Consider the following 12,179-nt stretch of genomic DNA (forward strand, 5'->3'; position numbering starts at 1 on the left):
AACCAGAGTCAGAATCCATAGTTTGATTTAGGACTGTTTATGTATTTCATATGTCGCTTTAAAAAACCAGAGAAGCAACTATACTTGGGCAAAGCAACTACAGAGTGAAGCTTCATTGTTGTGTAGCTGTTCCTTCTGCAAGTAGGGGTGATTGGACAGCAAGCTCTGGAGTAGTGCTTATCCATGATAAGTCAGTTCCTATGGATCCCTGGTTTCCAATGACAAGCAAATACTGTATATCTAAAGCCTATCTCAAGGGCAACCTTGTTATTACTTACAGTATGGCATGACTGAGGGAAAGATATACACTGATGCAAACCATTACAAAAACTGCTGTTAGGGGCTCAGGAATCAACCTTACAGTAACTAATTCCCAGTTTGCCTTTTTAAAAAATGGCCACACTTATACACAGAGAAAAACATCATAGGCAAGCATTTGCTTTAAGATTTGAGCTATTTTTAAATCTTTGTCGACCAATTAGGGTTATCCAAATCCTGGATTGGGCCTGTGCCCCACAGGTTCCCAAGCCCTTTTGAAGGGCTAACCTACAGTAAAATATTGTAAAATTCACACTGTAAAACATTCATTCTGTTATCATATGACATTGATACATATTTTATTCATATGCAGGAAATAACTTCACAGTTTTCCTCTTCCATTCAAAATCCAGCACAATGCATGCAATAAAATATAAGATGTCACTGTGTGATAAATAATAAAGCACAAAAAAGCAAACCTTGGCTTCACCCCTCCATGTCCGTAAGATGACCATGCAATGCTGGCTCTTGCCCAATGCCGCTTAGGACCAAGTACATTTGTCTCAGTTTTCCTGACCTCAAATACTTCTTTATCTAGAAAAGATGTCCACAGAGTGTAGATGTAGCCACAATTCATTCCATATCTACAAGAGGTCTGAGTTTGGTTAATTAGAATCACACACACAAAGAAATCTAATTAATTCTTCACATATGAGATATGCTATTAAATCTCCAATGCTTAAAAAATTAAATGAACTTAAAAGGAGTTGTGGAGATGATGATAGCAGTGATATTAGATGGAAATATTTAAACTATGGATAGAGAATATGTGGAACTCCATTATCTTCATCACTGACTCTGCTGCCTAGGACTCAAGGGCATTACCGTCCAACAACATACAGACCATATACTCCCTCTGTGACTGGTGTAAGCCTTTTACATCAGTTAATTTCATAGACTAGGTACCACACCACTACTTCTCTGGTCCAAATTACAGTGTTTGTTTGGGTGATCCCATAAGAGACCTCCCACATCACATCTATACTGGTCCAGTAGTAATTAGTACAGTGGGCCCTTAGACTCCACTGGGGTTTGGTTCCAGCTTGCCCCCCCCCATGGATACCAAATTCAGTGGATGCTCAAGTCCCATTAAATACAATGGCATAGCAGAATGGTGTTCCTTATATAAAAAGGCAAAAATAGGTCAACTGTACAATGATAAAGCTATTCTGCATCACTGTACATGTGACAAACCATGGTACTACAATGGTGCAGAGCCATTTTGAGGAACCAGCTAGAAATCTACTTCTGGTTTTATAAAATCCTTTGCAACAGGAGTCAAAACAAGATATAAGTAGGTCCCTCCACATTGTTTTAGACAAAATTGCTGCTCCTGGAGGTGTCAATAAATTTACCACCAATTTTTTCCCTAATAGGGGGACTTCAGAGTCCCTGGAAGTCTTAATGCAGACTGTAAACTGCATGATTGCTACCTCGATGTCCTGGATTAGCAAGGAGTTGCTTCAGTGACACAGCCTCAAAGGAAACCAATTCTAGGGTGGAAAGTCAATCTCTCAATCTCCACTAACCAATATTGGTTCCATACAGATATTACTACATGGCATGAAACTGTAATGCAGAGAATTATTTAAATGTTGCTAAGTAAAACAGGAACAAAATTTTTAAATTGATAGAAAATGTTTTAAATGTTCTTTCATAATTGTGGATAGCTCCAATTTTAATTTGATCAGTTCCAATGTTTATTGGTAAATGATGAAAATGAGAGTAAAATGCCTGCAGTCATTCTGCTGTTTGGGCAACTACAGATTAAAAGCATAGTGACAGATCCATAACTGCTCTTTATTCACTAACACTATATAGTCACAATTGTGATAGCATTGCCACCATTTGAAGTCGAAGGCTTTCATGGCCGGAATCCATAGTTTTTTGTGAAGTTTTCTGGCTATGTGGCCTGGAAGAGTTTATTCCTGACATTTCGCCAGCATCTGTGACTGGCATCCTCATTCTCTGAAGATGCCAGCCACAGATATGGGTGAAATGTCAGGAATAAACTCTTCCAAAACATGGCCATATAGCCTGAAAACCCCACAAAAAACTATTGCCACAACTGTAAATGCCTTCCTAAACCTGCTTTATCAGGCAGCAGGCACACTGAGAGATGGATGTTCATGTGGTGATCAGAGCACAGGAGGAGGATTTTTCCACTTCCCTCCTGCCATTGAGTGAGACTGTGACAATCAGAAGCAAACCCCTGTTCCAAATCCTTGTTGCAGCCTCACTTGCTAGTGACAGGGATGTGTGAAAATGTCACCCTTCTTGTTCCCTGATCAGCAGCAGAACAGACCTCCATATCTCAGAGCAGCTGCTGCTGGAAAAGCAGGCTTCAGACAAGTTGCCAGGTTAGGCCTGGCAATGTTACTTAGTTGTGTGTATAACTAAATAGACAATGTAGAATACAGACCCTTATTTGTCTTTTTTAGCTTCTTGTTGTGGTCATTGTTTTTGTTAATAACTTTATTATATTCTATCTTTCCACCAGAACCAGGACTCAAGCCTAAGCTAGTTCTATTCTACTCTATGATGTGCATCTGGGGGTAGAAAGTGTGCAGCCTATATAAAAGAGAAAAACTACTGCTGATTTCAGCTCATACTCCATTGCTTTAACAATGTTTCTATTTCATTACATTAATTTTAAAAGCTATTCATTTGCATCATAATCTTGTTAGAAAACCTCAGTTTAGATTCACCTTTTGAAACTGGTGGATTTCCTATTTGTCTGTTATTACTCGGTGCACAATTAAACAGATGTTTGGGACTGATACGTGTGAATAAAGCCTTAGATTCTTTTTGTTCAGGATGACTTTGTGATTTTAAAGCCTCGGTTCTTTTATCCTTACGGCAATTTATTCCAAAAGTTTCAAAATCTTTGTTCATACATTCCTCAGCTTGTTGTTCATACAAACTATTACTCTCATGGGGGCAAAGAATAGAAATCTTTGCTTTTTTAGAAGATTGTTGACAAGAGAATGAATGGTTGCCATCTTCATATTGACGCCTTTTAGACTCATTGAGATAATTCAAATAGAAGTAATATTTAGCCAAAACACTATCATCAGAGTAGGATTTGTCTTTCCAAAACAGCTTGTGGTGGATGTCAGCTCTTACCCTTGCACTGACTAACTCCCCAGCACCACTTTTAGTACTTCCTATTGATTTGACAACACCCTCAGAGATATTTTCTTTTACATCCCCTTTCAGACATCTTGGGAATGTACTGAACATATGTGCCGTGCTTTCATCACTAAAATGGGACATCAAGTCTAACAAAATGCAGTCACTGTTACTGCACAAGTCAGTACTTTTATAACTGAGATTCAAAGATTCTGAACCCATTTTACAACTACTGTTTTCAGAAGGGCCTGGTGACAAATTCCCACAGAAACTGTTCATTTGCAAAACAGGCTCTTTCCTCTGGGATGTTAATTCAGTTTTCTTTTGGTCTCTGTTGCAGTCATCACTGTTGTATGTACTCTTGGCTCCATCTTTTCCAGTATGCTTATCCTCTTCAAAACTTTTATCCATCTCTGGTATAGGTCCTGTTTCAGATTCATATCTCTGATCTGTGACTTCTTGTAAAGGCTGAAAATGTAACATCCCATCCCTTGATAGATCTTTTTTCACATCAGACTTGGGATTGAAAAAGATGCTTCTCTTTGTAGCTTCTTCACTGAGGCATTCCACATTATTGATGGTCCCAGTGGAGTCTTCAGGTTTTTCAACCCACCTGAAATCCTTGCATTCATACTCTTTGATCTCAAAGGTTTCTGGATTCCAGCTTTCTTCACTGCTGTCAGATGTTTCTGTATAGCAAAATCTGCCTCTGAGCACTCTTGAGCTGAAAAATTTCCTGTCTGTTGGTCTAAAAAAGCTAGCAGTATCACAAGAGCTTTTGCTTTTCTTGCTCTCCATAGCTGATAAACTATTTGTCTTCACATCTAAGCATTCCTTACATTCCTCATCTGAACTATCATTAAGGGGAGTCCAAAAATAAGTTTCATTTTTCTGTGAGCCTAATGTAGGTACACCTGGCTCATCTCCCTTATGTGTAATATGAGAGTTTTGGAAATGGTTTTTTATTGCACTTCTGCACATGTAACCATCTACCTCATAGTCTCCCGAAATATAGCTGGAAAATATATCCTCTCCTTCTCTCTCGTGCTTGGCTGTCCAACCAGGACTTAAAATCTTGTTTGGAAGAGATGATGTATTACTGTTGAACAAAGTAAATGGATTCCGTATTTCAGAATGCTCTGGCTTATATTCAGAGGCTACACACTGGCTTAAAAAATCTGAGTGAAATTGCTTTAAATAAAAATTGCCAGCACTCTTATCTATAGCATCCTTGCCTCCGCCCTTTTGAACCATCTTATTTTCTGTATTATGATCCAGGTCAAATTTTCCAGTTTCCTCTATGCAATCCCCAACAGGACATTTATCAAGAAACAATTCAGACCAGGTTCCAACATCTTTGAGCTTCTGTGTTTCAGGAATGCCAACATTCTCACATAAATTATTATCTATATGGGTAATGCTCAAGCGTTTTCTATGTGTTAGTTCATCTGTGATACTTGCTTCTCCTTCTGTTCTCAGATATTCCCCTCCCAAGAGTCTCTGAATTTGGTATTTCCTTCTATTTCCTATACTGCTGAGCTCCTCAAAACCCATTTTAGTATCAGCTACTGAATATAATGAGCTGCTTCTGGACTTGCTTGAATTTGAGCAGTTGGGGCTGCAGCCAGATACACTTTTTTCATAGAAAGCTGCATGCTTATGTTGTAAGAACTTCTGGTTCTGAGTACATGATGTGTCAGTTTCAGCAGCAGTCTCAGCAAATACAGATTCTAATAGCGTCATAGATGGATACTCCTTCTGTAGAAAAAAAAATATAGACAGATGAAAACTACTCCAGTACTGGCTAACAACATTATTTATTAGCAATATGTTGGGATTCTGCATCTCTATATTCAATAATGATAAATGGGACAGCTGAGATGAGTAATGGTCCTCTGTGCTACATAGGAAGTATTCTGACATAAATTTCATAGTAAAAAAAACATTAAAAAACTTATATCCTTCCTTGTGTGTGTATATGTGCCTTCCAGTCACCTGTCAACTTAAGACGACGCCATGAATTTCATCAAGTTTTCTTAGGCAAGGAATAATCAGAGGTTCTTTTGCCAGTTCCTTCTACTGAAAAATAGCCCTCAGCACCTGTATTGGTTGGCAAACTTCCATCCAGGTATTAACCAGGGTTGATCCTGGTTAGCTTCCAATATCAGGTGGGATCTGGTGCCTTTGGGGTATTTAGGTTCTCTTCCAAGTTCTACCTGGCTTTTTAAAATTCTTTCTCCTATTTATCTCTATCTCTGTCACTATAGCTAAGTCCAATTGTAATAACAATTATTATTATTGTTGTTGTTGTTTCTTACCAGCCTCTCCCCATGGATTGAAGTGGGGAGGAAAACAACAATTAACAGATAAACAACATCAGTTAAAAACACATCAATTACAAAGGACAAATAAGATGTATACATATTAAAACAATTCACATTGAAAATTCACAATATAAAGCCCTAACTGGAGTAGAACCTTTGAATACATCGGATTTACATAGATGCTAGCTCACCATTTGATGGGGATCCAAGGAGACCGATCTAGGATTGAGATCTTATATATGCCTGAAATGCACTCCCATCTACAATTCCCAATATCCTCAATAAGTGCATGTATATATACACACACACCTCCATATTTCATTGTTGGCTAGGGATGATGGGGCCTGTAGCCCAAGCACTGTTGGGGGAGGCTGTTTTGGAACTGAGATCCTTGCTCTTTGAGCCATGAATGAAACCCTTACCCTTCCACCACATGTGCACCAACATTTCACAGATGAAAACTGGAACAGGTGAGGAAGTCTACTCTTTAAATACAGTATATAAGAAAGTTGTACCCAGATCAAGGCCTCTGCCAAAACAGTCAGACCTGCAATGCAACATCCATCTGGGTCTAGGACTATCACTATCATATTAGGAAACTATTTAGCTAACAAAAACCTGGCACAGACTTGAACAAATCACTAATGGTCACTCTAGAGATTAGGTCCAACCACACCTTAGGCTGATGATGCAATTGCTAGGAGAGCTGTGATTTGCACCACAAAGCATGGAAAGGGGGTAAGGCTGAGCCTCCTTAGCTCCATGTCTATGCAGCATTTTGCATTAATGAAAAACCTCTCATCTGCACCACTGGGAGCTTTTTTTTTAATGCCTATTGCTACACTGGGAGACAGGGACTTTTACAAGCATCATGATTGAGAAGGGAAGGCTTGGACTATTCAACTTGAGCCACATAGACAAGAAAGGAAAGTAAGGCTGTGGGAAAACAATCAGTTTTATTTATTTATGTCCTGCCTTTCTCCCACTTTTGCTTTTTGTTGGTTCAATGTACACAAACTATGTTTCATACCCAAATTTATTAAAAAATATAGTATTATGTATAAAATTACCCTCAGCCTATGTGTATAAGGTGTGCATGAAACAGAAATGAAGTTTCTATTCAGACTAGGGTCCCACCTCCACGATATCTCGTTATGTATGTATATACAAATACAGGTATTCAAAAATACAAAAAAACCAAACAAACCTGAAATCCAAAATGTTTCCAGTCCCAAGGGAGGGGGGGATCAACCTGTTGTTGTTGTTGTGTGCTTTCTAGCTGTTTCTGACTTACGGCAACTCTAAGGCAAACCTACCATGGGGTTTTCTTGGCAAGATTTATTAAGAAGGGTTTTCCTTTGCCTTCCCCTGAGGCTGAGAGTGTGATTTGCCCAAGGCTTCCCACTGGGTCTCCATGACTGTGCAGAGATTTAAACTCTGGTCTCCAAAGTTGTAGTCCAGAGCTCCAAACACTACACCAAGACGTGACAATAAAAATATGTATTCATTTTCAGTATACAGCACAGTCTCAAGTTGCCACCTAGAGGAATAAATTGATTGTACTTCCACTGTAATAGCTTACAGTACTGCTCATGTGAGAAGGGCCATGGATCAGTAGGGTTGCCATAATTGTCCACTTTTACCAGGGACAAAATGTGGAACAAATTCAAGACCAAACTGTAGGACAACTGCAGGACAAAACTCAGCCCAAAATGTAGGACATTGAATTGAGGTCCAGGAAGAGACAATAGTGTCCAAAGAAAGGAAGCAAGAGATGTCTAGGAGAAGGCAGGAAAGAAATAATGCATGCAGGAACCCTTTTCATTTCCCAGAAGAGCCAAGTGACTCTTGGAAAATGGCTAGATAAATATTGAAGTCATGTGCATGTGAAAGCAATGATTAGACTGTTATTAGAACAGTAAAGTACAGATGAAAAACTGTACCAAAATTCCCTAGCAATATAGCCACTGTATCCAGTTTAACCTCATTTCATGTCTACATGTTACTGTGTGATATTACATGTAATCATGGTATGCATATTTATTAGATAACGTTTTAGAAAGTTCTGTGCATGTATTCACTTACTAAGCACAGGACAGAATGTGCAATGTGATACTTTTAGAAACCAATCTCACTGTTGTTTTTTACAAGCATTTCTAATTTTCACAACCAAAAGAAGTGGCCGTGGCCCAGATCCTACATCATGCTTACATAGAGTTAAATGTATACTTGATGTATATGTGTTGTGCTACACAACCCTTTTGCTGAATATCAGCATTGCACTTGTGACCATATATCTGTCAATGTCATTCTCACTGATCCATTAAGCAAGAGAATGTACAGTGATTTTTTCCCAAATTGAAGTGGTAAAAAAGGGATACATTTGCACTGATGAACAGTTGCACACCACGCAAGAACGTCCAGCTATATGGACAATATTCTGTTGGTTAGCCTCAACCAAAGGAGACCTACAGAACCAATAAGTGGTGACTGCTCACTCCTTTCTCAGTGAGACAGTGAATCCACTACCAGTTTTAGGCCCAGTCCAGACGGGCACGATAGGGTGTCCTCATCATGTGTGGGGGCGGCGCTTCTAGATGCCCCTCACCCCTTGCACGTGAAGAGGGCGTCAAAATGGTGGCGCCCTGTACAGATGGGCGACACCATCATTATGTGACAGACGGCTAGCGTCCGCACGTCGTGGCACCATTGTGATACCGCAAGTGTGCCATTGGCGCACTGTGGCGTCATAATGGTGCTGCAAGAAGAATCTACTTTTTGTGGGTTATTTTTGGTTTACAGGGAAGTCCCGTGGTCTTGAGGCTGCAGCTTCTCCGTGGACCAAAGCTGGGCAATGGGAAACCGCCCTTTTTGGACGGTCTGTCCTTCACCTTAGATAGCTTTAAATATGCTAGACCTATATTGGAGATAGGCATTAGAAACTTGGATAACATTGTCCAGAGAGGCCCTTCTCTCTGTCCAACCACCTTCTCATGCTTTAGTGGGAACGGGGGGGGGCTTTTCTGTGGCTGCTCTCAGAGTTTGGGGCTCACTCATTAAAGGGGCCAGTCACACTTATCAATTCACTGTTCCTACTACATTTTAAGGCAGCAAATCTCTCTGTAGCATTTAAATCTGGTCTGAAGTTCCCAATCACCATCATTCCAGATCAAAATGGAGGCACCTGAATGGTAGTTGCACAACCCAAATCAATCCAATAGCTTATTCACACTATTGGAGAGGCAGATTGTTGCGGTTCTTAAAAAAAACCTCTAAGGGATTCAGAGCCAAATGCACCAGTTTAAATGGGCTTTTTGGTCCCACTCCCCGCAAACTGCACTGAGTAGAATTGGTACACGTCTGAACTACAGGGAAATAACCCAATTTCCAAACCAGGTTATTTCATAGTGTGGATAGGGCCCAGGATGCCCTCATTTAAAAAAAAACTGATAAAGGTTGGGCTTTCAAATGCTGTGCAAGTCAGATCAAGGTTTGTATATAGTTTTTTAATACATTTTAATATTTTTAAATGTGTAATTGTTTTAACTTTTTTAATTGTTTAATTTAATTTTTTATTCTTTTTTAATTGTTTAATTGAGGGTCTGCATGGTGTAGTGGTTTGAGCGTTGGATTAGGACACAGGAGCCCAAAGTTTGAATCCTGGCTGGGCCATGGAAACCCGCTGGGTGCCCTTAGCAAATCACACACTCTCAGCCTCAGAGGAGAGCAATGGCAAAGAAACTTGCCAAGAAAACCTCATCAAAAAGGATTGCTTTAGGGTCTCCAGAAGTCAGAAACAACTTGAAGGCACATAACAACAACAATTTTTAAACTTTATATTTATATTTTGTGAATGCCTTTGTAGTGTTTTAAAATTGTACTGCTTTAAATTTGCTGATAGCTACCTTGAGTCCCTTCACTGGGAGAAAGGCAGGATATAAGTAAACAACAACAACAACAACAATTCTTTATAGCATGAAATAAAAGCTGGAATGGATTCACCATCTGCTATGGGAGCCACCGGCTGTCACAGCAATTAATCCAATTTGAAGTTGAAGGCCTTTATGACCATAGTTTTTTGTGGGGGTTTTGGACTATGTGGCCATGTTCTTTTATTCCTAAAATTTCACCAGCATCTGTGGCTGGCATGTTCAGAGAATACTGGCATGGGAGTGAGCCCCCAAACCCCACATGATGTCCTACAAAACTTGCCATTAAAGTGGTCACAAAGAAGCATTAACAACACATATCTTTTTACTTTCAGGATTTCAGCGACAATGTATTTCTGATATCACTTCATTTAAGCAATTGTGTGTGATAATCTTTGGCGCAATTACTTACCATTTTAATAATAATAAATAATAAAATCTTTATTTATAGCCCGCCTATCCATAGATCTAGGCGGGTTACAGGATGCAATGACACACAGTACCATAAAAACAACAATAAAATGAATTAAAAATTACAAATAACATCTTCCAAGCTAGCTCAAGTACAAATGCAATGAAGGGAGAGCAGAAATTACATCAAATTAGGGGAAAGCTTGCTGAAAAAGGAAGGTTTTTAGCCCCTTCCTGAATAGGTCAAGGGAGGCGGCCGAGCAGAGCTCACCAGCAAAAGTTCCAGAGCTGTGGGGCCGAGATGGAAAATGCCCTCTGTGCTGTCGAAGAATATTTTGCATCTGGAACTCTCAACAATTGCTTCCCGGCTGACCTGAGAGTGCGGGGTGGATTATATGGAGAGAGGCGGTCCTCCAAGTACTCTGGGCCCAAGCCATTTAGGGCTTTATAGGTAATAGCCAACACCTTGTATTGTGCCCGGAAACGAATGGGCAGCCAATGGAGATCTTTAAGCACGGGTGTTATGTGACTGACCCTGGAGGATCCAGTGACTAGTCTTTCTGCCATGTTCTGAACCAATTGTAGCTTCCGGGTATGGTACAAGGGTTGCCCCATGTAGAGCGCATTACAGAAATCCAACCGAGAGGTTACCAGAGCATGTACCATCGTCTCCAGGTCCCCCCAACCCAGGTAGGGTTGCAGTTGGCATATCAGCCGAAGCTGATAACAAGTGCTCCTAACCGTCACATCCACCTGAGATGTTAGGTGGAGCGACAAGTCGAGGAGCACCCCCAGACTGTGAACTGAGTCCTTCAAGGGGAGCATGACCCCATTCAGGACAGGTGGACAAACATCCAATCCCGGGCCGGGGGAGCCTATCACAAGCACTTCCGTTTTCTCTGGATTCAAACTGAATCTGTTTTCTCTCATCCAGCCCATTACCGACTCCAGACAGGCGTCTAGAGGAGATGCTTTAAATGCACTTTAATCTCTCTAAAAAAATTAACCCCTGTGTGATAAACTCCTAGGAGTCTGGAGACTAGGGACCAGGGTTTGAATCCCAGCTTGACCATGGAAACCAGTGGGGTCCAAAACACACTGCAGAAATAATCCAGTCTGAGACCGCTTTAACTGCCCCTGGCTCAATGCTAGGCAATACTGGGAACTGTAGTTTTGTGAGACACTGAGCCTTCTCTGTCAGAGAGCTCTGGGGCCACAATAAAACTACAGTTCCCAGGATTCCCTAGTATTGAGCCAGGGGCAATTAAAGCAGTCTCAAACTGGATTATTTCTGCAGTGTGTTTTGGACCTGCTACAAGAGCTCTCCCTACATAGCTATTTCTGCAGTGCGTTTTTGGACCCTTAGGTCAAGTCACACTCTCTCAGCCCCAGAGGATGGCCATGGCAAACCCCTCAGCAAACCTTGCCAAAGAAAGCCCTGAGGGGTGCCATAACTTGGAAACGACAACAACAAACAAACAAACAAACAACATCCTGCCCAGGACTCTGCCTCCTTGGTTGAGTGAGACCCACCTGGTCCATGGAGAGGTCCCCAAACTCCAAGGGAGGGATGGAGTCCCCGAGCCCAGGAGGCCAGGCCCTGAGGGAAGGAGCCTCCCTCCTCCTCCTCGTCCTCATGGAAACCAAAGGACGCGGAGGAGGAGGAGGAGGCAGAGAGAGGAAGAGCAAGGGCGGCAAGGCTGCTGGGCTAGGTGCCTCTTCCCCCTCATGGCAGCCCTCTCCTGGGGGTTTCTTGGCATGGCCTTCCACCCTCCCCGAGGCTGAGAGAGTGTGACTCTGCCCAAGGTCCACATCCTCCTCCAGTGGGGCTTCCATGGGATTCGAACCCTGGCCCCCCATAGCACAGCGCTCAGACCACAATGGAGGACGCGTCCGGGAAAAGGAGGACGGGGTCTGGTCAGGGCGACCCTTAGTTAGCCCTGTTCAGAATGGAGGACGTTTGGCTCTCAAGCAGCGAGGCATCAGACACCCCCCTCCCTCCTCCTCCCAAACTTTTTGTGTGTTGAGATAAATATTCAGTAGGCAAAATATGCTTTTAATTGTA

General features: G+C 41.4%; 1 protein-coding gene across 2 annotated transcripts in view; it reads right to left on the minus strand.

Annotated features, from left to right (window-relative positions):
- LOC121923260 overlaps window positions 1-11,737 on the minus strand; it is an 18,709-nt gene extending 6,972 nt beyond the window's left edge. For both annotated transcript variants that reach the window (XM_042453529.1, XM_042453528.1), the window contains exons 1-3: window positions 11,648-11,737; window positions 3,027-5,208; window positions 738-852 (exon numbers count right to left, since the gene is read on the minus strand). In XM_042453529.1, coding sequence (XP_042309463.1) covers window positions 738-852; window positions 3,027-5,208; window positions 11,648-11,656 — 2,306 coding nt within the window. In that variant the 5' untranslated portion in view covers window positions 11,657-11,737. The remainder of the gene's footprint in view (window positions 1-737; window positions 853-3,026; window positions 5,209-11,647) is intronic.
- Between the last annotated feature and the right edge of the window lie 442 nt (window positions 11,738-12,179).

Source organism: Sceloporus undulatus, chromosome 2, assembly GCF_019175285.1.
Source record: "Sceloporus undulatus isolate JIND9_A2432 ecotype Alabama chromosome 2, SceUnd_v1.1, whole genome shotgun sequence".
In the NCBI taxonomy this organism is placed as follows: Eukaryota; Metazoa; Chordata; class Lepidosauria; order Squamata; family Phrynosomatidae; genus Sceloporus; species Sceloporus undulatus.